The 25,331-nt window shown below is 24.4% G+C and overlaps 3 protein-coding genes across 3 annotated transcripts in view; all 3 read left to right on the top strand.

Moving 5' to 3' along the window:
- LOC134836707 (enoyl-[acyl-carrier-protein] reductase, mitochondrial-like) overlaps nt 1-25,331 on the top strand; it is a 226,824-nt gene that overhangs the window by 42,840 nt on the left and 158,653 nt on the right. The gene's annotated exons all lie outside the window — the stretch shown is intronic.
- LOC134836703 (matrix metalloproteinase-2) overlaps nt 1-25,331 on the top strand; it is a 207,365-nt gene that overhangs the window by 172,135 nt on the left and 9,899 nt on the right. The window contains exon 4 of the mRNA XM_063851889.1: nt 22,593-22,739. Within this exon, the coding sequence (XP_063707959.1) occupies nt 22,593-22,739 (147 nt within the window). The remainder of the gene's footprint in view (nt 1-22,592; nt 22,740-25,331) is intronic.
- The window catches only part of LOC134836702 (protein suppressor of hairy wing-like), an 89,946-nt gene continuing 66,037 nt past the window's right edge, over nt 1,423-25,331 (top strand). Inside the window, exon 1 of the mRNA XM_063851888.1 lies at nt 1,423-1,434. The gene's annotated coding sequence lies outside the window, so the exon portion shown is untranslated. The remainder of the gene's footprint in view (nt 1,435-25,331) is intronic.

The raw sequence follows: 25,331 nt of genomic DNA, 5'->3' as shown, positions 1-25,331 counted from the left end.
GTGAATCAATTGAATTTAAATTGAAGAATTGTAACCGGGGGTTTTTGCTGTTGTTGTTGTTGTCGTTGACATGTAAATTAGCATGCTGATATTTATTTGAGTAGCATGCAGGTGTAATAATCTGCCTACGGAGCACCCTTTGCAGAGATTTATATCGAAATTTCCAATTGTTCTTCGGCAAATATACAAGAGACTAATTTTGAAAGAAATGCTCCCAAAATTTCAATGGGACACTGAGCAAACACAACTGTAATGTCAATATCTTAAGGTTATGTAAATTTTCAACTCTGAACAAATAAATGAAACAATATTCAATGTTTGGGACCGAAAGCTTGGATATTGGTTATTTGAGTTTCTGTCTTTGATGAGAAATGCTCAGCATAACACCTTTTATTGCTTTTCTCGAGATATTTGGAGATTATGTTGCAAAATACACAAGGCATCCGACATCGTTTAAAGTTGTTGTGCTCAAAATTTAATGGGCAAACAAGCATGGAGATTGTAGGCTTGAGCTCGAAATTTCATGAATTTCTAACAAAGAAAATTCAATTTTGTATTTTGGTATGCAATGAATTTTACACATAATGGAAATTTTTTTCACATATTTTTAATCGATTTGAATGAATTTTAAAATCGATTTAAACAAATTTTTATTAAAATTTAATCAAATTAATTTAATTAATTTAATAAATTTCAACTTAAAATTTTATTAAAATTTAATTTAAAATTTAATTTAGAATTTTATTAAAGTTTTATTTAAAGTTTTATTAAAATTTAATTTAAAATTTTATTTAAAACTTAATTTATAATTTTATTAAAATTTAATTCAAAATTTAATTAATTAAAATTAATTTAAAATTTTTATTAAAACATAAAAATTAATAAAATTTTAAGTTAAATTAAAAAATATTTTTAAAAAAATTAATAAAAAATTTAAAATAATTAATTAATTTTTTGTATTTCTAAATTATTTTAATTAATTTTCAATTAATAAAAATTTGATTAAATCGATTAAAGTCAATATTTCAATTTTTTTTTTTTTTTTTTTTTTTTTTTGAAAAAATTTATGAATTTTGAAATTTGAGCTATTATTTCATACTAAAAATAAATTCCATAAATTATTTTCAGTAAAAATTAATAAATTTCAATTATGAAATAAAAGCTCAAATTCCAAAAATCAATTCGTTCAAATCGATTTAAAATATGTGGCTCTATTTAATAATTTTCCATAGACTTTCACATATTATTTTTAATTTTCTTTTTGAACAGAAACCTTCTGATAGCTAAACAGAACACATTTCAAAAAACCCTAAAGAAATTCGTGAATTAATACTTCAGTTAACTCATTTCAAAAATTGTATCAAAACCCATACAAACTTTGAAATGCAATAACTCAAGTATTAATTCACGAATCTCTTCAGGGTTTTTTGAAATGTGTTCCTTTTACCTCTCAGAAGGTTTCTGTTCAATAAAATTCCGGAAAAGTATGTAAAAATCCATGGAAAATATCAATTTTAATATGTAAGCTTCATTGCATAACCCAAAGGGGCACAAAATTGAATTTTTTGTTCAAATATTCAAATTTCGAGCTTTATTTTCTTCATGTTTTGCCATCTCCGAGCAAAGTACGACAAACGCAAGAGAGGAGAGCATATGAATTTTTAATGTAGCACAAACACACACAAATTTTATTTTAATCTAAGCCAAGAAAGGAGCACGAAGCACACAGTTGAGGGCATCTCAAACTTAATTATTTACAGATTAGAATTAATAATGAATGCAAAAGTAAACCAAATAATTTGAGATAGCACGAACGACGTTCGAGACGAGCAAAATTTGTTTGGACATGCTGCAAGGTTCCTTGTTTGTTGTTTCTTCTTGCCGCTGCTGCTCTTCATGCTGTCATAAAATTGATTCATTGCTGAGAAAATTATATTGATGCTGTGATTCGTGTGTTCCTGAACAAATGATATGAAATATTGTTTACGTGCCCGGAATTCTTTAATAAACTTTAACAATGTGTCATCTGCTTGGGTGTCATTTGTTCGGAAAATGCTAAAGTTGTGGCTAATAAGAAACTGAGACATTTTCTCGTTATATAAACCAATTTTGTCAAACAAGGCAAAAAAAAATATCTCACCCGATTGTGACAATTTTGCGACAACGAACTATTTTGCGAGGCACATTCGACAAATAATCGATGGATGTATTGCTCGAGGTCCTTTGTGACATTTTTCGAAACCTGAGATTCGATGTTGCGTCGTTCGTTGCTCAAAAAAATCGCCTGTTGCAAAATTTTACTCTCGAGACCCGTGGCGAAAACAACAAATCCCTGCAAAATGGCGTCATGCGTTTCGCATTTTGTGTGATTTCGCGGGATTTTTGTCAAATTTCGCGCCAAATTGTCCGTCACTTTGGCATAAGATGTGATTGATGTGCGTCGAATTGCCGAAAAATACTCGAGCAAGGCACTTTTTACGTCATTTATTGTTCGCAGCAACATTTGTCGATAATTAAAAAGAACGCGGGCACGCAATTGCGTCGCTGTGCCGTTATTGTTGTCAAAAGTGCTCGAATTCAAATAAATGACATCAATTTTTCTAATTATGCCATTTAAAATGGTATCATCGAATGCCGTTGCCTCGGTCCAAAATATCGTGAATGCCTTTGTCAGACATTCCGTGTAATTATTTAATTTAGACACCAATCTGCAACGCGCACGACTGCGATTGTCAACAACTGCCAAAGACTTGTGTACATCCGATGATGATGAAGATGGCGGTGTCCAATTAGTTAAATTAATTAGTTTTACACCGTAATTACTGCTGCTGTTGCTACTTTCGGCAAGAAGATGAGAATTATTGCCATTGCCAAATGTTACGGCGACGGATGTTGCACAACTCTGCATAATTACTTGTGTAATCAATATGATGCCGATTAAATGTCGAGAAATTAAGATAAGATTGGGCATTTTGAAATTTATCTCGAAAGATTGTGTTCTTATCGCAAAATTACTGTGAAGACTGAAATTCGGATTGCTTCTAGATGAGTTTGAGTCAGAACGAGGCAAATATTTGAACAAGTGAGCCAAATATCATTGAAAATGCGAACAAAAAGTTCATCTGGCGTTAAATGGCCTTGTAAGTTCATAGAATTTGAATGGATTCTTTCTTTTTTTTGGTTTGAGTATCTGTCGCTGAAGGCTGTTTCATATTTTTTGTTATTTTTACAATTTGCTTACATTGTAAAATTTGTCGTGAAATTTTTACTTGATTACATTTTAAAAAATTTTTGAAAAAAATAATTTTTAATTTTTTTTTTTTGATTAATTTTTTTTTAATTTATAATTTTTTTTTTTTAATTTATAAAAAAAAATAATAAAATATTTTTTTTAATTATTTTAATTGAAAAATTTTTTTTATTTATTTTAAAATTGAAAAAAAAATATTTAATGATTTTTTTATTTTTTATTTTATAAAAGAAGAATTATTTTATAATTTTTTTTATCTAAAAAATTAATTTATTAATATTAATTTTTTTATTATTTTAAAAAAAATAATTTTATTTTTTTTAAATTATTTTAAATTAAAATTTTAAATTTATTTTTATTTGAAAAAAAAAATTTAATTTTTTTTTTAATTTTTAAAAAATTTTCTTTTCTTGTAAAAAAAAAATCTAAAAAATTATTCAAAATTTTATTTTATTAATTTTTATTTTTTTTAAGAAAATTTTATTTTTTTTTATTTTTTAAATTTAATTAAATAAAATATTTAATTATTTTTTTTAAATTAATTGAATTATAATTTAAAAATTTTATTTTTATTTTTTAATTTTTGTTTATTTCAAAAAAAATGTTGAATTATTTTTATTTAATTAGTTTAAGAAAGAATTAAATTAAATTTTTTAAAAATTAAAAAAATTTAAATTTTTTTTATTTTAATTTTTTTTAATTTTTTTTTTTAATTTTTTTTTTTAACTTTTGTTTTATTTTTAAAAGACTTAAAAACGCTTAAAAAATAATTTTTTTCACAAATTTTATTAAAAATGCAAAAAAAAAAATTATAAGTCCGCAACATTCATACCCTCAGTCACCATCATCGATGACACATCTCTCGAATGCCATCATAACAAACAACAAACTGTACAATAACAACGCAGAAAAAAAATGTTTATCCAATAACAATAATATCGCAATAATAATGTTGCTTCAAAAAAATATTGAATAAAAAATGGCAAAAAATATGTAAATGCCAGCGAGTAAAATATGCATATCAGTTCATATGTGTGCGATGCAGATGCGATTGACACAAAAATATGGCAGAATAAATAATATATTGTTGCATTTGTGGTTTTCATCTCTTTTCTGTCTGCCGAAAAATCTGACACACAGAGAAAAAAAAATATTTTGCCCTGCGGAGAGATTACATTTTTTCTCTCTCTCTATCTGTCATTTTGGTTGTCTGGTCAATAACATCAAAAAAATTACAATCTGTTGTTATTATAAAATTTGCCTTTCATTTACATATGGAACAGATTGATCTTTTTACGTAGCAACCGCAATTTAAAAAAAAAATGTGACGCCAGGTACTTTTCAACCAATTGCGTCGTTTCGCTAAAGAAGCCAAATAAATCCTCATTAAAAAGTAACAAGACTCTAATTACGAAAATACTTCCACACGCCATTTATCTACTCTCTCTCGATCCAATTTCGCCGAGTTTTTTGCCAAAGAAAGAGCTGATGTAAATAAAATCTGATACACTCAAAGCAATTTAGCTCGAAATATCTTAAGAAAAACACAAGTTTTTCCACACAAATAATTCTACTTGTACACGAGGAGTGACGTAGAAGAAAAATAAATACATTGCAAATGCAAACAAGAACATAAAATGCACATCTTTACGTGTGTTTTTATCACATAGCAAAAAAGCAGAAATAAATTCAAAATCTTATATGGCACGAAAAAAAAAAAATAAACAGAAAATAAGAAAAACAGGCAAACAACAGCTTTTTCCTGTTTCATTCCTGTTAATTTTCTTTTCCACACTTTGCTTTTCTCTCAATTTTGAAATCAGTGACGGATTTCATATTTTTTTTGGGACTTAATGAAGTTACGTAACTTAAGGACTTTTAAGTTGAATTAATTTTTTTATAAAATTATTAAATATTTCATCAATTTAAACTAAAAAAAAATATAATTATTTTCTAAAGTAAAAAAAAAAGTATTTAAAAATAAAAATTTATAACTAATTAAAAATTATTTAAAAATAAATTAAATTAATAATTTTTAAAATTTTTTCTTATGTTTGGTGTAAAAAAAAAATCTGAACGTAAGAAAAAAAAATTTAATTAATTTTTTTTAAATTAAACTTTTTGATTTAATTTTTTTTTTAATTAATTTTAATTTAATTTTTTTTTAATAAATTAATTAATTTAATTTTTTTTTTAATAAATTAATTAATTTAATATTTTTAATAAATTAAATTCATATTTTTTTTACACAAAACATAAGAAAAAAATTTAAAAATTATTTAGTTTATTTTTAATTATTTTTTTTATCAATTTTTAATTATAAATTATTATTTTTACAGATTTTTAAGTATATTACTGAAGAATTAGTTATTTTCTTATTAAAAATTAATTAATTAAAAATAATAAAAAATTTAAAATTAATAATTAAAAATAAAAAAAATTATTGAATAACAAAAAAAAATTTGATATTTTTTTTAAATCCTTTAATTCCTTACGTTCGTAATAAACTTTGTGCAGTTGGTGACTTAAAAAAATATTTCGTTAATTCTTTTGAAAATTGCTTGATTTGGATTAATTGGAATAGATTTTCAGGTGTTTTTTTTTGTATGAACGTAAAAATTTTAAGTCAACTTAACAACTTAATTTTAAACGTTCATACAAAAAAAGTTTCAATTTTTTTAAAAGTTTTTTTTTGCTTGGTTTGGATTAAAAAAAATAATTTTACAAGAAAATTTTTCAAAAAATATAAATCATAAAAATTTTTTGAAAAATTTTTCTTTAGAATTCTTAAGTCAACTTAAGCTTCCTTTACGTCTCTGCTGATACTTTGCTCATAAATGACACTTTGAAACCGCCTAAATTGATGTTCCTTGGCGTGCGTCAACAATTCCAACCCGTGAAAAGATTTTCTTTATTACTTCCTCCCAAATTCACAAATTTCTTTACATTTTCTCGTTGCAGGTACGTAAAATCCTTAAAAAGAAGAAGAAGAAGTCGTAATGTTAAAATAGCAATAAAATTGGTAAGTTTGTAGCAACAATGATAATGGCAAAGCAACGCAACTTTCTTCCTTTCTCCTCATTATTATTACCTTTTCGAATCGCGCGCGCTATATTTTATTTTATTCAGCAAGCAAAGTGCATCTGAACATTATTATATTATGTGTACCATTTTGAAGGGAAAAAGGGAAAAACTTGTAAAATAAAAGAGAATTAACTTACACAAGAACGCGTTCTTAACTTTTTACTGAAGTTTTCACGAGAATTATTTTTTTTACTCTCGTTTTGTGCAAATAACTCGGGCGAAACAAGTAACGAAAGCAAAAGAAGGAAACTAACTAGGCTCATTTACAAATATATGTGTGAGTCGGAGTGTAGACATAAATTTAATGATACAGTCGCTCACTCACACTGTTTTAAACTTTTGAGTTTACTTAAGGTAATAATGAGAAAAAGTGGTAGAAAATTTCTTACGGTACCTTTTTAACTAATATAATGAGCTCATACAAAAAAAAATGTTTGAACAGGAAAATAAAAGAATTTTTTTCGTTTTTTGCTGGCTCGTACTCGTCATTATTATTATTATCATCATTATTGCAAAGAATTTTAAAAATGAGAAAAAAATTTAAAACAATGGTCTTCACCTCGTTATATTGTTAAAAATATTTTTTTTACGTTTTAATATTAAAAAAAAATCTTTTAAGTAGATTCTAATGCAATTTTTTATATTTTTTTTTATTTATTTTTCTGTACATTTTCAGGTCTTTTTATATTAAAAATTTTTTTTTTATTTAAAATTATTAAATAAAAAAAATTATTTAAATTTAATTTTTATATTTTATTAAAAATATTTGATAAAAAATTTAATTAAAAATTTAAAAAATATTTTAAAAAAATATTACAAAATAGAAAATTTTAAAAAGTTATAAAATTAATTAAAAAAAAAAATAAATAAAAAAATTAAAAAAAAATAAAATTCAAATTTTTTAAAATATAGATTTAAAAAAATAATTAAATAAAATAAATTAAAAAAATAAAAATAAATTAATTAATTAAATTTCATTAAGCATTTAATTAAAAAAACGAGTAAAAAAATAAATAAAAATTATTAAATAAAAACAAATAAATAAAATAATATTTAATTAGTTTTTTTTTTATTTTTTTTAAATTTTCTTTATTTTAAAGATTTATTAAAAATTTATTTTAAAATAATTATTATTTTATTTATTTATTTAATTAATTAAAAAATAATTTAAAATAATATAATTTTAAAAAATTATTAGACTTTCAGCATAAAATTTATTATTTTTAAATAAATTAATTTTTTTCAACTTCAAAAATTTTTTAAATATTTTTTTTTTATATATTTTCACAAAATAAAAATTATGCGAAATACAAAATTTTCACAGTACGATAATTCAAATTATCCCAATGGAGAACAAAAAAAGTTAAATTTAAATCTCCCATTTTGTTTATTCTACTAATCTCTTCTTCGTAACAATTCCACTGAATAATTCAAAAGTTTTTTTTTTCTCTGTGTTTCTAAACTTTGCCGCGATGTTTACATAACAATCGACAAATATTTCTGGACTGCGGCACATAATCAATACGGTAAATATTTGTGGCCCGAGAAAGTTTCTTCCGATATATTTTTATTTTTTAGTAAATAATAATGAAATAATTTAATCAACGAAGGGGGAGAGAAACGAAATAAATTGATCGAAAGTAACCGCAAAATCCGCCGCACGCCAGATTTCGATGTTATTCAAGATAAACGGTTTTTAATGAGAGACAAACAAACTTTTTTTTTGTGAAACGTTCTTTGAAACGTCAAGACCTGATAAGAATTTTTCTTTGTTTTTCGTATTATGGGATAAATTAAATTCCGGATTGTTGTTTTTTTTTGTATGTAATGCAAAGGCTCTCGCCACAATTATTTAAAATTAGCATAATGAGTGTGGGTGAGCAACAAGCTCATTTCGTCGCGCAGTCTATTATACTTAAAGCAAAAAAAAATTACGGAAAAAAGGCAAGAGCATTAAAAGGAAGCTAATTAAATTACCTTATGTTTAGTCGACGCCAGTAGTCGCGCGCAAAATATAAACATATAATGAATGGTTCCATTATATTTATTCCTCTGCCGCGTTCGCCTTCTTAATTTTTTTTATCCTCTTAATAATAAAAGGTCTTATAAAAATAAATGTTAGTACCGCCGTGTTTAATCCGTGTTATTAAAAGCAAATATAATACTTAAATTATAGACGCTTTCTTAAGCACACTTTTGCCTCGTCCTTCGTCTCCTCTTCGTTTTTACATTTTTTTTTGCTTATGCAACTTTGAGAAAAATTCATCTAATCTGTGTGATGAACTTTACACGTACTTGAACACCTATCTGGAAAAAATGAGAAAAAGAGTGATTTGTAGACAGAAGAAGATATTGATTTTTTTTATCATGAGACTTAAACTAAAGCTCAATAAAAAAAATAATAAAATATTTACTATAACAATAAACGTATAAAAAATTTAATTTTAATCCCAGTTCACATTTTGAAATATATGTATTTAAAAAAAATGTCCCAATGTACATTTTGAAATTTGTGCCCAACATATATTTCATAAATTAATTAACTTTATAAAATTTTCTGAAAAAAAATTTAACCCAATGCATATTTTAAAAAATTTGCCCAATAAACATTTAACATTTTCCTTGAAAAATTTTGTGAAAAGAAATTTTAAATAAAAAATTTAAATTTTTGCCCCAATGCAAATTTTAAGAATTTTATACGAATTATTTTTACGTCCCAATGCATATTTTTAAAAAAATTTCTAAAAAAAAAATAAAATTCAAAATAAATTAAACTGCAAATTTCGAAAGAAAGTTAATTTTAAATTTTTAACCCGAAGCACATTTAAAAAATTTGCTCAATAAAAAATTTCTTTTTTGCCCCAATGCACATTTTGAAATATTTAGCTGTTCAAATTTTCATAACTTCAATAGCTTGCTAACTTTTAGCTTCTTACCCAATGCAAATTTTAAGAGTTTTTATGATTCCATATCGATTATTTTTTACTCAGTTAAATTTTAAATTTTTATCCTAATGCACAATTAAAAAATTTCGCCCAATGAACTTCTAATTTTTTTTCAACCCATTGCATATTTATAAAAAATTAAAATAAAAATAATTTTTATTAAAAAAAAACAATTTTAAATTTTTGACCCGATGCACATTTAATAATATTTTTAAACCCAATGTAAATTTCAAAAAAATTTTTGACCCATTGTACATTTCAAAATTTTTTATTTATTTTTTTTGCCCAATGCAAATTTTTTCAAATTTTTAACCAACTGACAAAAGACAAATTTAATTCCTTTAAAAAAAATTTTTTTGCTTCGAAATGCGATAAAAAAATAACGCAAAAAAGAATCTTTTAATTAAAAGATAATGAAAACGCGCCTTTCCACAGATAAAAATAATGAACTTAAATTAATTTTATTTTTTTTTTGTCTTAACCAACAAACCAACAATGGATATCGAAGTGAATGACAATTTTCATTACCTTCATTAACAGACACTATTTAAAATAAATTTCTTTTAAAAAAAAGTTTCTGTCTGACGAAAAGATGCGTTTTCATCAGAAAAACAAAAAAAACGACTATTCATCGTCGCGGAAACGAAATTTGTTTGTTTTCTGCTTCGGTAACAATAAAAATTAGTAAACTGCCTTATCGGAATCCATAATTATTATTTTTTTTTGATGAAAGATGGAAAGTTTTCAGTCTCTCGAATTTTGGCAAAGAAAGAAAGAAAAAAGTCAAGCAGTGCATAACAATGGCAAAAATCATTTAATTAAAATTGTTTTCTCTTCACTCCGTTATCGTTGGCAGTTTTATTATTGTTATTAAATAGAGGAGAGAACATTTTCTCTACGAAATAAATGAATTTTGTTAATACTTCGAGACACAGAGAGCAAAATTGATATTGTTATAATTTTGTCGAAATAATTTTCGGCAAATGACAAAGTTTAAATTAACTCTATTCATATGAGTCCCTCTGCTGATGCTGCTTCTGCTTCTGTCTCGACATATGCGGAATTCTCGACATAATTTGTAATTTTTTAAAGGAATTTAAAGCTGCATTTTTTTTCTCACCCATGAAAAAACATAAAAGCCAACTATTCTTCGCAATTCAATAAAAATATAACAAAAGTTTTCAATTGATAAGCCACTTAAGTGCACTTACTACTCTTCGTCGTCTTTTAAGCTTCAGCAACGCAGCAACATTCAAGAGATACCTAAGATGATGCACTCTCGATTCATTTACATTTTTCATCTTTTTTTTTTCGCTTCATATTGAAATTCATTCGACGAACAAAACGAACAATAAAATGTCGAGAAAAAAATCCGTTGACGATAACAAAGACTTGAATGAATAGAAATCTCGAAGATGAGCTTTTTTCTGTCATTTCAACTCGATTTGAGCAGAGAAAAAAAACTCAGCGGTCACCGGAGTGTGGATGAAAGTGTACAACTTTCGTCCTTGGTTGTCACTTACATTCCGATTTCTTTCTTATTTTATTATCATCATCATCATCATCATTGCCATATAATCAGCACAATGGGATGAAAATTCCAATGATAGAAGTAATAAAAGGTGCGAGTGACAATGGAAGACGGTAAAATGGTGTCAAATATGCATTCAAGGAAATTTTTTCGAAGAGAGAAAAAAAATGAGATTCTTTTTTACTTGAATTGAATTTGTTTGTGTTGAATTAAAAATTTCATAAAAAAAAATAAATAAATAAAATTGTTTAATTTTTTAAAAAAATAAATTATAGAAAAAAATTACTCAAAAATTTTTAACGGTCATTTTTTGAATTGACATTCAAATTTTGTAACAAATTAATTCAAATTTTAAATTTTTTTTAAATTAATTTTTGATTTTCTATAAAATGTCAAAATTTGATCAAAGAAGGTTTCTATATAAAAAAAATTAAAATTTTAAAATTAATTAAAAATTAAAATAAATTTAATTAAAATTCTTTGAATAATTTTAAATACTTTTTTAGAAATTTGTTAATTATTTTTTAAATTTTTTGATTATTTTTTAAAATTAAAATTTTTTTATAATTTTTTTAAAATTAATTAAAAATTTTAAATAATATTTTTTAATAATTCTTTTAATATTTTTAAAAATTTTTATTATTTTTTTGTTAATATTTTTTAATTTTTTTTTTAAATTTTTAATTTTTTTTTTTAAATTTATTTATTTGTTTATTTATTTATTTTTTTAATTTTTTATTTAAAAAAAATTTATTAAAAAATAATTTATTTAAAATTATTAATTTTTTTAATTTTTAAATTAATTTTAAATATTTAAAAATTTTTTTAAACATAACAAAAAAAAATAATAATTTTTTATAATTTTCGATTAAAAATTTTAAATTTAAAAAATAGTTAAAGTATAAAAATACTTACCAAAAAAAATATTTTTATCTCGCCTTGACGCGCCATTCAAGAAAACTTGTAAGTATGTGAAAATTTATAACTCAGCAACACACATTTAAGCCCAACGATGATGATGATGCACTTTCAATATTATTAACAACGAACAACGACGTTCTTTGTTTCACATATTTTATGGTTTCCCATCGTTTCTCGTCTCCTGACGAAGAACGATAAATCATATTTATAATTTTTTTTTTCACTGCAATTAAAAAATGTGCAGCACAATTTCCATCGTTGAGGCGTCGATTAACAAAAAAAAACTACAAACTCAACGTGACACGAAATTTTTCCCTCAAAAGTTTGCAACTCATCATCAGACGACGTTACTCTCATTAAAAAGTCACATTTTTGGTCATTCCAGTCAATGTCACTTTTTCGTCTCTCTTTTTCGTTCGACAAAAAAAAAATAAATGGTTTTTCACTCCTACCTCTTCGGAATTTGACTTGTGCAGCGTCATTTGAGAGGACAGACACGTACAATGTGTTTATTGTCTCATGATGCCACCACGTTGAAACTCTTTTTGTCGCTTCGTGTGTAATTTAATGGAAATGTATGATGAATACATTAAACGAGAGGCTGAGAGGAAAGATGATGTAAAACTTAAAGAAGTGTGAAAAAAAGCAACGTTAATATTGGATGACGTTCAGGAACATTGTTTTGCTTTTATTTATCATCTTCTGTCTTTGGAATGATGAATTTTTAGTTAAAGCTCGGTTTGAATTAGTGAAAAGCGATTTTCAAATTTTTTAACGGACATTTTTTGAATTGACATTTAAAAAAATTATTTTAAAAAATGTTAAAAATAATTTTGAAATTTATTTATTATTTAAGATTTTTATTTTTTTTAAAAAAATTAATGTTCTAAATTTATTTAATTTTTTATTAATTTTAAAAATTTTTAATTTAATAAATTGAATTTGAGAATTTTTTAACATTTTTTGAAAAAAAATTTTTTTGATATTACAGAAAATTATTAAAAAAAAAAATAAATAAATTTCAAAATTATTCATAATTTTTTTCAAAAAAAATATTAAATGTCAACAAATGTTTTAAATAAAAATTTTAATATTTACGATTTTTAAAAAAAATTTAAATTAATTTTTGAGTAAATAAAATTAATTTTTGTTAATAAAAAAGTTTAAATTAGCATAAAAAGCAATTTAAAATTTTTCAACTGTCATTTTTTGAATTGACATTTACGAATTTTAACCATTTTTTGACATTTTAAAAAATAACCAGACGTCTCCATTTCTCAATAAACAATAGAAAATTTCATTCAAACAAAACTTTAATCAATACAAATTGTTCGCTTGTGACCAAAACAACCTCAGAATAATATCAAATTCTGTATTTATAACAAAATTTGTAACAAAAGCCTCTTTGCTCCAACAATGAAACAAGCTGCATCGTCTTATGACACTTATCAGCCTTTGTTCTCTCCTTCATATATGTGTTCGGATGTAATTGGACGATTAAATTGTGTGTACACAAAGTGCATTGTCATCTTTTGTGTCTGGCATCCCGGAGAAGACAATATCTCAAATAAACAGCAATTTACGTCGTCTCCATTGCCTCTCATTGCTTTAATGATTAGCCCGAAATTGTAATCCACTCACATGTTTGACATCCCCATAATTGATCACCTCCATTTGATGACTGCCTCCCTCCATTGATTTCTCTTACAAAACACACAACATTATATGACAAATCAGTGGGAAAAGTATTGTATTAAGAGAGTATTAATCAAGTACGAGGAGAAGAAAAGAAAAAGTTTTTTTTTCTTAGATTATTTCAATTTTGTGCCTTTTTGTGTTCGCCATTCATTCGGTCTTTTCATCAATTCGCAAGGAACAAAAGTTGTGAGTGTGTGTCGTCTTTTGTCGCAACGCGGTAAATAAAATCCATTATTCCTATTATCTCAATTTTCACAATTTTCTCGGAAAGCCAACGAACAATAGTTCATCTTTCATAAAATAAATAAAAATATTTCCATCAAATACGACCGCGAGGCAAATCAAACAATAATGTGATAAAATTTTTCGATTAACTTTGGATTCGGTTGATGTTTCACAAAAGCCAGAATCGAAAGTTTAATTAAAAAAGTCGTTCTGTTGTTTTTTTTTTATCACATTACCAATAAAAAATATTTTTTTTTTGGTCACGTGGTTAATTTTTTTTAAAAATGCATTAATAAAAAATAATATAGAATAATTAAGAAAAAAAAATATTTTTAAATTAATTAAATTAATAAAAATATTATAAAATATTGTTTTTAAATGTAAAAAAAATAAATTTAATTAATAATTTAAATAAAATTTTTTAATTTACATTTTAAAAAATTAATTAAAAAATATAAAATTAATAACCTAAATAAAAATGAAACAAAATTTTAAAAAAAAAATTAACATTATTAAAATAATTAATTAAAATTATTAAAAAATTATAATTTATAAAAATACAAAAAAAACAAGTTTAAGTTAAATTTTTAAAAAAATTAATAAATTTTGAGTTATATAATATACAAAATAAATAAATGTAAAAACTTTAAAATTTTTCAAAAATTAAATTAATTTAAAGTTCAGTAAATTTTAAATTATTTTTCAAAAAATTTAAATTAATTTTAAATAATTTTTTTATTAACAGGACTTAAATTTATAAATTGACATTAATTAAAGGGACTTGATTAAAAATCAAATATTTAAAAATATAAAAAGTAAAAATAAAAAAAAATATTAATTTAAAAATTAATTAAATAAAAAAACTGAAACAAAACTAATTTGTAAAATTAATTAAATGAAAAATAAAACAAAATTAATAATAAAAAATAATTAATTAATTTATTAATTTTTAATAATTAAATTTTTAAAATTAAATTTTTTTTTTAAATTATAATTTTATTTTTTTTTATTAATTTTATTTTTTTTAAATAAAATTTATTTATTTTATCTCCTTGAAAAAAATTTTTCTCAATATTTTCACAAACCGTAAAACTTCATAAGAGACATTTTTTAAAAATTTTCCCTCATCCAAAGATTGATGGATGAACGTTATTTCACGATATTTTTTACCGGATACACACGCAAAACTTTGCAAAAATTCAAATAATCGTTTTCGCAACTAAAACTTTAAACTACGATTATACATTTTGCCATTTTCCAATATAGGAAAAAAAAACTTTTCATATCGCATGAAGAGGAAACGAAAAGAAAAATAAAAAATGTGTTTTATGAATTTTTTTTTCTCGTCGTCTCTCTCTCTCCATCTCCTGTCTTTGAATATAAATTGATTTTTGTTTGATTCGAACGACGAGCCAATGAATCGAACGACGAACGTAAGGACAGAAAAGAGCAAAAAAAAAAAATGGAAAAAGATTATTATAAATCGACTTGAATGAAAAATATCAGCCATGTATTAATATTTGTGCGGCTTGTGGCGAGTGAGGAAAAAAAATTACACAACAACAAAGTTTGCCTCTGGGAAGTTTATGATAAATTGTGGAGATATCTCAAGTTGATTGGTGTTTTATATATTTTTGATTTGTTGTTATTAATCGATTGAAAGGGAATTTCGCATCCGCTGAGCATCAAAATTGTCATTTTTACGGGCAGAGAAATTCGAGGCAACCACAAAGTTCTGTTTTTGCGCGATAAAATGATTAAACCTCAAATTGAGGCAATTTCGAGATGATGAAATTCTCTCTGTGTTGCCTTAATTCTGCGTTATTCATCGTTCGGATGAAAGGTTACGCGGGGACAAAAACACAAAGTACGACGAGGTGTCTTGAATAATTTAAGCACAAAGTTTGTCCCACTCTCGTCGTCTCGACATCCAAACCAAAGGTAAATAAATGGAGTTGTCTATTCTATTTTATGAATTGGATGGAAATTATAAACATCACCCTCATGCATTCATTCATTCGTTCCTAAACTAACTTCATCCTCGTCGCTCCGTCGTCGTCGTCATGAAAATAATTTCAAAGTGAGATTAAATCCACACACACACATGGTTCGTCATCATCATCATTCTCATCAAAACATCCCTTTCCAGGTAGATTGGCAGGCAGCGCGTCTCCAATTCATTATGCGAGTGTTGAATATATTCATCGCCACGAGAAAACCAGAGAGAGATACAGGCAAATCATCAGTATGCAACACGTAGTTGTTTTATTTTGCGTACACGGAAAATTACATACGAGACCTTTCATCGTGATTATAGACCAGCGACAGTAAGAGGAGACATCATCTGGTTTGGCGCCACTTGATTACGAACATATTTATCACAGAAAAGCTCGTATTTTTTTCCGTTGGTCTTTTAATGGACTGTGGTTGGTTTTTTTCAGTAAAAAAAACATGAAGAGGAGTTTAAATTAGAAAAATTGTGATTTTTTCGAAAATTTGAAATTATTTTCGAATATTCGAAAATCATTAGAAGTTATTTTCGAAAACTTCTGAAATGATTTTCGAACATCGTTCAACAAATTTTCGAATTTCGTTCAACAAATTTTCGAAGCTCGAAATTTATTTTCGAAAATTTGTTAAACGACATTCGAAAATTTGAAGAATATTTCAAACATTCGAAAATCTTTTCAGAAATTTTTTTAAAATAATTCCCAAAGATCTTCGAATATTCGAAAATAATTCAAAAACTTTGTATTTTTTTTTTGTTTTTTGAAAATTTGAAACAATTCTTAAATATTCGAAAATCTTTGGAAATTATTTTTCAAAAATTATTTAAAATTTTCGAAGTCGAAAGAATTTCTTGAACGATATTCGAAAATTTGAAAAACTTTTAAAATTATTTTCGAATATTCGAAAATCTTTAGAAATTATTTTAAAAAGCTTCTGAAACAATTTTCGAATGTTTCAAATATTTTTCAAATTTTCGAATACCATTCAAGAAATTTTCGAAGCCAAAAGATTCTCTTGAATGATGATTTTCGAAAATTTGAAGATAACTTAATCGATTTTCGAAAATTTGAAGAACGTGTTGAACAATTTTCGAAAATTCAAAATTTTCCTGTAACAAAAACCGTTAAACGTTAGAATATCAACAAAAAGTACTTCTTCAACACATCCTGCCATCAAAACCTCTCCAGAAACGACACAAAATCCGCTTCCTTTATTTACTCACTCAACCTGGGTGTGATGCTTATTTGTGATTCATCACAACCTCCTTGAGTGAGCGAATAATTGATAAGCATTCTCAGCAAATAACGTCGACTTTCCGCAAACAGGATGAAAATCTCAACATGACAGTAATACATCATAAATGTCACTCGCATGTTACCTTGGCGTTGTCGCGTTACAATGTGTGTGATTATTTACCGGCGACGAAACACCTGATGCTCTCGAGAGAAAATATCATCGCAACTCGAGACGAAGAACGTTGCAGTTAATAATTGCCTGAAAATTGATCGAGATGTCATCTTAGTGCACTTTAAGTGGCGTAAATAATGTGATTGGATAAATAATATTTGCTCGTTCAATTATCGTCAAGTACTTCGCGTCGCTCAAGTGCTCTCAATCATCAACTTGGCTGAAAACTTACAAAACCTTCTTCCTGTGCTCGAGGAAAAACTCAACCCAGCATAATTTGATACGTTAATTTATTTATTTTGTTTTTACGTGCGCTTTCGAATGTAGCTAAGCCTCAAAAAACTTTTGCATTTCCCTCATTTCACTCTGAAAACGAGAAGAGAGGAGGCACAAAAGTAATCAAACTATTTTATGTTAATCCATGCAATCTTTTGCAGCATTCCTGTGTGTGTGAGTGACTTCAACAAATAGGATTGCGGTGCAGGAGGAAAATGTATCATCTAATTTCGTATGCAAAAGATGAGTGTTTATTAGATGAAAATATCATCATCATTATTTTATTCAAACAGTGTAACTTAATACTGTTCCGAGATGCCTTCAACAGAGGAACGAGAAAAAAAATACATTTCTCGCAAAATTGCATTACTTATGAATGCTTCGAAAAATATAAAGTTACACAATATAATTGCAACAAAACATTTTATTGCTGATTTTTAATGTTTCTCTTTTCTACCGAGAGAGAAAACAATAAAATTTATGATGAGCTTATGCACTTCCATTTTTTTTTGTTTTATTTTTTTACTGTTATATTGAACATTAAACATTTTTTTAAAAAATTCAAAAAAAAATTAATAAAATTTAAATTTAAAAATTTTTAAAATGTGCATTGGGCGAAATTTTAATTACAAATTTTCGATTTGCTTGTTTTAATTCTTTTAATTTTTAATCATTTTTAATTAATTATTTGGTTCATATGAAGAAAATTTCAAAACTGCCAATATTTTATTCAATTAAAATATTTATTAAAAAAATCAAATAATTTTAAAATGTGCATTGGGGCAAAAATTTTAAATTTCACTTTAAGAATAATTAAAATGTGCATTGGGTAAAAATTGAAATTCGAAACATTTTTAGACGATTTTCAAAAAAAAAATATTAAGAATGGAATTAAGTCACGTTTATAATATTTTTAAAATGTGCATTGGGACAAAAATTTCAAATTTCACTTTAAGAATAATTAAAATGTGCATTGGGTAAAATTTGAAATTCGAAACATTTTTAGACGATTTTTTGAAAAAAAAATAAAAAGAATGGAATTATTTTTTATTAATTTAAAATGTTAAGAAATATCAAAATTTTTTGAAAATGTGCATTGGGACAAATATTTCAAATTCGAATTTCAGAAAATTTAAAAAGCTTTTATAATGAAAATTATTCATATGAATAAAAAATTAAAAAAAAATCAACAAAATGTTTAAAAATTCATAAAAAAAAATTATAAAAAAATGTGCATTGGGTTCAAAATTTAAAAAAATGTATTCTTCTGAAAAAAAATTTAACTATTAAAAATTTTTCAAAAAATCATTTCTCCTCTGATAAGAAGACTTTTAGAGCTACTTTCCGTATCATATTGTCATTTTCTTACACGACACATAAATTTTATTATTATAAATGGGCTCGGTTCACACATACACACACACACACAGGGAGAAATCAGACACCAAACATTATTTTGCACACAAAATACGTCAGAGACAAATAATAAAAGTTAACTAAAACTATAAATTACATTCTCTGTGTCGTCTCTGGCTTTTTCTAAAATAAATACATTGTCTAAAATAAAATACGGAATACGTAGGAAAAAAAGTTATAAACACAAAATAATAAATATAAAAGTTAATGTTTTCAGTAACACTTCTCGTCTCGTATTTTAATTTAGTTTCAAATATTCATAATAATAATAACGGCGTTTATGATGATACGGCACGTTTTTGTTCTCTTCGAACATGTTCGAGGAAGGATTTCGTAATAAATAGATTATTACTTTTTTTTTGTTTTTGATGAAAAATGCCACTTGAGACTTTGTAAGCTGATTACTAACCATCTTGATATCGTCGAATATTATAATAAATAAATTAAATTGAACAATTGGAAAATTGTTTCTCGTGGAAGAGATTAAAAATTGGTACTTGTTGTTTTGAATTGATTCACGGAATTTTTGATAGAAAAAATTAACTAAAGAAAAATTTATTAAATTTTTATAAAAAAATACCATTTAAATTTAAAAAAAAGTGAAAAATATTAAAATTATTATTTTTCTTAATTTAATGATTTATTATTTTTTTAATTATTTTTTTTTTAATTTTTAAAAAATAAATTATTTAAATATTTATTCAATTAAAATAAATTTAAAAAAAAAATATATAATAAATAAAATTATTTTTTATTAAAAAAATATTTTTAATTATTATTTTTTTATTAATAAATTAATTTTTTCTTATTTCTAAAAAAAAAATTGTGAGAAATAAAATTTATTTTTTTATGAAAAAAAAATTAAATTCTTGAATTTCATTTTAAGACAAAAATTATTCATTAAAATATTTTTTGTTTTTAATTTTTAAAAATTAAATTTATTTAATAAATTATAATAAAAAATAAAATAATAAATAAAATTAATTTTTTAGAAAAAATATTTTAATTATTATTTTTTTATTGCTATTTTTTTTTCTTGTTTCTAAAAAAATAATTGTGAGAAATAAAATTTATTTTTTATGAAAAAAAATATAAATTCTTGATTTTTATTTTAAAAAAAAAATATTTCATTAAAAAATATTTTTTTTAAATTTCTATTTAAATTCAATTTTTTGAAAAAAAAATCTAATGGAAAAAATAAATAATAAATTTATTTGAAAAAAAATTATCAAAAAAAAAATTACCTAAAAAAAATCCATTGAAAAATAATAAAAAAAAATTCAATAAAAATCACGTGTTTATATTTTTTCTTTTTTTTTAAATTTATCTATAGGGAGAAATTCATACTTTTTATCTCTTTTCTCCCCTATCAACATCTTAAAAAAATAACACAAAATAGCTCTAAAAGTGAGTGTTAATCACGTGTTTATCCATCACACATCCCAAAAATGTTCGAAAAGAATTTTAAAAGTTTTATTGTTTTTTTCTATTTTTTCCCCTCATTTCTGCTCAAAGAAAAAAAAATAACTCAATGAATTAAAATCGGTTCAATAGCGCAAAAATCTAATAAAACTCAAACAAAAGCCCAAACTGAATTTTCAACTGCAGTTTATATAATTTTCTTCCTCATATCATTTCCTTTTAACGAACGATATCTGTTTCAGTTTTGTCGAACTTTTGTGTTCCTGCATGCCCAAAAACAAAATTTATAATGAAAATATTGTTATTATTGTTTATGAGTTTAGGTTTTATTCTCTAATTAAATTTCCTTCTGAGCTCTTGTGTGTCGCATGCTGCACATGTCTGCCACTCGACAATGCATGAAAATGTCTGAAACTGAAAATTATTATTTTTGTCTTCTTTCTGACTGCTGCAATTGCGTATTTTGTGTGTGTGAAATTAATAAAATAATAGAGTTTGTAAAAGAAAGTTTAAACATTTCCTTTTATTGTTATGGCCTTTTGTGTCATATTTCACTTTAAACGTGCTTCCAAAAGCCAAAACTACCCAAAGATGACTGAGTTAGGGATTTTTAAATGTGCATATTTCAAAAATTCCTTTGTCGTCTTCATCTGACGTCAACAATAATTTTGCACTTTTCGACTCGATACGAGAGGAAAAAGTGTTTTTTGCGGCGAACGACGACGACGACCAATGTTGTTGTGCAAGATGATATTTATTAAATTTATCTACATTTTCTGAACTGTGATACTCGGAGTTTAATAAATTTATTTAATTTTTCGTGCGGGATATTGCGTTTCAGACATCGAACGCTCTTTTTTATCTTCCTTGAAATAAATTTGGCGGCGAAAAATCCCCGTTCATGGGAAAAAATACAAAACAGCGAATCATTAAGTTAAATTTATCTCTAAAACGATGCTGTCACACTCATTTTAGCACCGCATATACATATTTTTGTCACATATTCAACAAATTTACAAACAAACCAGCGATATTAGCTTCGTGTCTTTATGCGAATTGCAGGACCGTGACAAGAGATTTTTTTAATTTTTTTATTTTATATTTATTTATTTTTTTATTAATTTTTAATCAATTAATTTAATAAAAAAATTAAAAAATAAAGAAATTGAAAAAAAAATATAAAATTTAAAAATAAAAATTCAAAAATTAAATTTAACTTTTTAATTTTATTTTAATTTTAATTTAAAATTAATTATTAAAATTAAATAATTTTTTTTAAATAAAATTTTAATTTTTTTGATAGAAAATTAAACCACGTGACTCAATTTTTAAAAAAAATCTTAAAAAATTTAAATATTTTCATTAAAACAAAAAATTTCAAAAAACCACGTGACCAATACTATGAATAAAAGCAACAAATTATACAAAAAAATATGTAAGGAATTTTCAAAAATTTATTAATTAATTTTAAGAAACCACGTGATCATTTTTTCAAAAGTTCTTTTTGATTCTAATGAAATTAATTACGAATTCTTTGAAAATTGGTCACGTGGTTTTCAATATTAATTAATAAATTTTTAAAAGTTATTCACAAATTTTTTCCTATAATTTGTTGAGTTTTTTTATATCTTTGGTCACGTGGTTTTTTTAAATTTAATTTTTTTATGAAAATATTTGAATTTTTTAAGTTTTTTGTTCAAATTAGGTCACGTGGTTTTTTTTTACCAAAATCCAGCACTGAAACGTGAGCACGAACATTTGCGGAGATTTGGTATGTAAAATGTCGACATCCATGTGTGGAAAATTGAGGATATAATTTACTTTGACTTGTGTACCAAAACGATATGGCTTTTCAAAATCCCACATATACACAAATAAATTTACTGTCCCACAGTGTGTAACTGCCATGCTTACAGATAAATTGCCTAATGTCCTATGCATGCAGCGTGTCTGTGTCTGTCATTGTGGTTTCAACATTTTTTTTTTGCTCTCTGTGTGCTTCTTTGTTGAAGATTATAAATATGAAAATGTGGTTAACAAAAGGATCAAAGTAGTCTATTTTGCTGATTCACATTGCAGGCATCTTTCTTTTCTATAAATGTCGCTTTTTTCCTCTCGTCTCGTTCGAAAACGGAATAAAATATGATTTAATGTCAGACACAGAGAGCAAAAGTTTTGCTTCAAGTAACAATACTTCAGAGCGAGACATTTAAAATTCATTTACTTTTTTTTTTTTTTTTTTTGATGTGACACGCTACTTTGGAAAACACGGAGGATTACATTTCTCCGAATGCCATGAAGATTTGTCATGTTGCTACAAACTTATCTTCGTACTTGTTAAAATTTCTGCATATTTGAGTTAATTTGATTACAAAACTGACAAGTTTCTTATTTGCGCTCGTTACAGATTGGAGAATCATCGCTTGGATGGACTCGAAACAGGACAAGTGCGACGAATCCTTCGTGATGCGCTCGAGGTGTGGGCCAGCAACTCAAAATTGACGTTCCGTGAAACGAGTAGTCCGGATGCGGATATTCAGGTGCTTTTTGCAAGGTAAGAAAAAGTTTTTTTTTTAATTTTAAATTTCAAGTTTTTAAAATATTCAACAAAATTTTTTGAGAGTTTAAATGTGTACTAAAATTTGTTCTAAAAAAATAAAATTTGTACTAAAAAAAATTAAAACGAAAAAAAATTTAACTGAAAGTTGTTCTAAAAAAAATTTGTTCTAAAAAATTTTTAAAACGGAAAAAATTTTAACTGAAAGTTGTTCTAAAAAAAAAATTTGTACTAAAAAAATTTCTGAATGATAAAAGTTGAACTGAAACTTGTTCTAAAAAAAAAATTGTACTAAAAAAATTTAAAACGAAAAAAAATTTAACTGAAAGTTGTTCTAAAAAAAATTTGTACTAAAAAATTTTTAAAACGAAAAAATTTTAACTGAAAGTTGTTCTAAAAAAATTTGTACTAAAAAAATTTCTCAACGATAAAAATTCAACTGAAAGTTGTTCTAAAAAAAATTGTACTAAAAAAATTTCTCAACGATAAAATTTTAACTGAAAGTTGTTCTAAAAAAATTTGTACTAAAAAATTTTTAAAACGGAAAAAATTTTAACTGAAAAATTTTCTAAAAAAATTTGTACTACAAAATTTTTAAAACAAAAAAAATTTTAACTGAAAGTTTTTCTAAAAAAATTTGTACTAAAAAATTTTTAAAACGAAAAAAATTTTAACTGAAAGTTGTTCTAAAAAAATTTGTACTAAAAAATTTTTAAAACGAAAAAATTTTAACTGAAAGTTGTTCTAAAAAATAAAATTTGTACTAAAAAAATTTCTTAAAGACAAAATTTGTACTAAAAACAAAAAAAATCACAAATTTCTATTATTCAACCAAAAAATTACTTCTAAAGTGTTACGAACAACCAAAAACATATCAACAACAAAGTCAAGCGCACTCCAGAGAGAGAAAGACACAGAAACACGTTTCGAGATGATGACAAAAGAGAGGCCAATTTCTCAATTTAAAACTCGTACAACTTTCTCGTTCGATTTTTTTTTTTGCATACATGTTCGAAGGAAGACGACGAAGGAAGAACTTTGATATGCAATCTAAAACACATTTAACTGCCTTCTTACTCTTGCCTCAGTGAATTTTGCTCCAATCATTTATCGGAAAATCGTCATTATGCGTACATGTGAGAGGTTAAATTTCTGCCGAGATAAAAAAAAATATTTTTTTTGAAAAGTAGACAAGAATATTATTTTGTGATAAATGTACAAAAAGAAAATATTTATGTTTGTGTCTCGTGTGCTCTCAAAAGCGAAAGAAATATCTAAAAAGACGATCACATGTATGAAATATGTCAATTTGAATCGAAGTTTATCTTTCTCGACTCACTGCGTTCCGTTTGTGGCTTCTTCGTTTGCCGCACATTTAAATACTTGCCGAAAAATGGTGCCTTGTTGTGCCATGCCATCGTTTTCGCATATTTTTTCCTTTATCTCTCGTTCGTTCGCTCTCTCTCGGCATTATTGACACAATGACTGGAATATAAAAATATTTCTTCATTATTATTGTTATTATTATATTTTTGTGCCACTTCGATTTATTTATTCCAATATTTTTCGTACAACATGTTGAACGTGTACGTTCGAGTGACAGCAAAAACAAATCGAGTCTTGGTAATTGCTTCGAATAAACGACGACGACGACGACGACGACGACATCGAGGACGATATAATAACAGATATTTTATTCATACAAACAATCTGTTCTCTGTTGCTTGCCTTTGCTGAGGTGCTTTGACTGAATCAAATAACGCAATATAAAAATTTTCCTTCTTTGTGTCTCGTTATGTGAGTTTTTGTGTGCGAGCTTGGCTCAATATCGACGTGATTTATTTTTCTTGAACAAGGTAATTCAATATTCTAAAAAATTTATTGTGTAATATGAATAAGTGAGGAGGAGGAATGTATGGCGCAGACACAAACAACAAAAAAAAGAAGAAAGACTATGATTGACTACAATGGTATCGATTGGATTAAATGGTCCCCAACGACTCGTAGAATGCACAAATATCAATTGGAAAATTTTGTGTTTCGCAACTAAAAAAAATTTACTTTTTTAAGATAAATTTTTCAAAAGTTACTAAAATTTTTTGAAAAATTAATTAGTTTTTTATTAAAAAATTTTATTAATTTTTCAAAATAAAAATAATTTTTTTAATAAAAAATTTATAAATATTTTTTTTTATTTAAAATTTTATTTTTGTTTTTTAATTAAATTAAATTATTTTTTAATTAAAAAAATATTTAAAACTTTTTAAAATTATTCAAAGACAACTTATAAACGTAATTTATAATAAATTCTTAAGAAAAATTAAAAAATTACTTTTAAATAATTAAAATAAAAATTTTTAAAAAATAAAATCTTAATATATTTTTTTATTATTTTAAAAATTAAATTTTAATAATCTTTTTAGTTCTTAAATATTTTATTTTTTTTATTATGTTCAATTAATCAAAAATTTAATTTAATAATAACTTTTTTTATTATAAAATTTAAATTTTAGTAATTTTTCATATTAAAATTTATTTTTTTTATAAAACAAATCACACAGAAATGATTTTTAAGAAGTAAAATTTTTA

Source organism: Culicoides brevitarsis, chromosome 1 (assembly GCF_036172545.1).
Source record: "Culicoides brevitarsis isolate CSIRO-B50_1 chromosome 1, AGI_CSIRO_Cbre_v1, whole genome shotgun sequence".
Lineage (NCBI taxonomy): Eukaryota > Metazoa > Arthropoda > Insecta > Diptera > Ceratopogonidae > Culicoides > Culicoides brevitarsis.
This window is presented reverse-complemented; position numbering and strand designations above follow the sequence as displayed.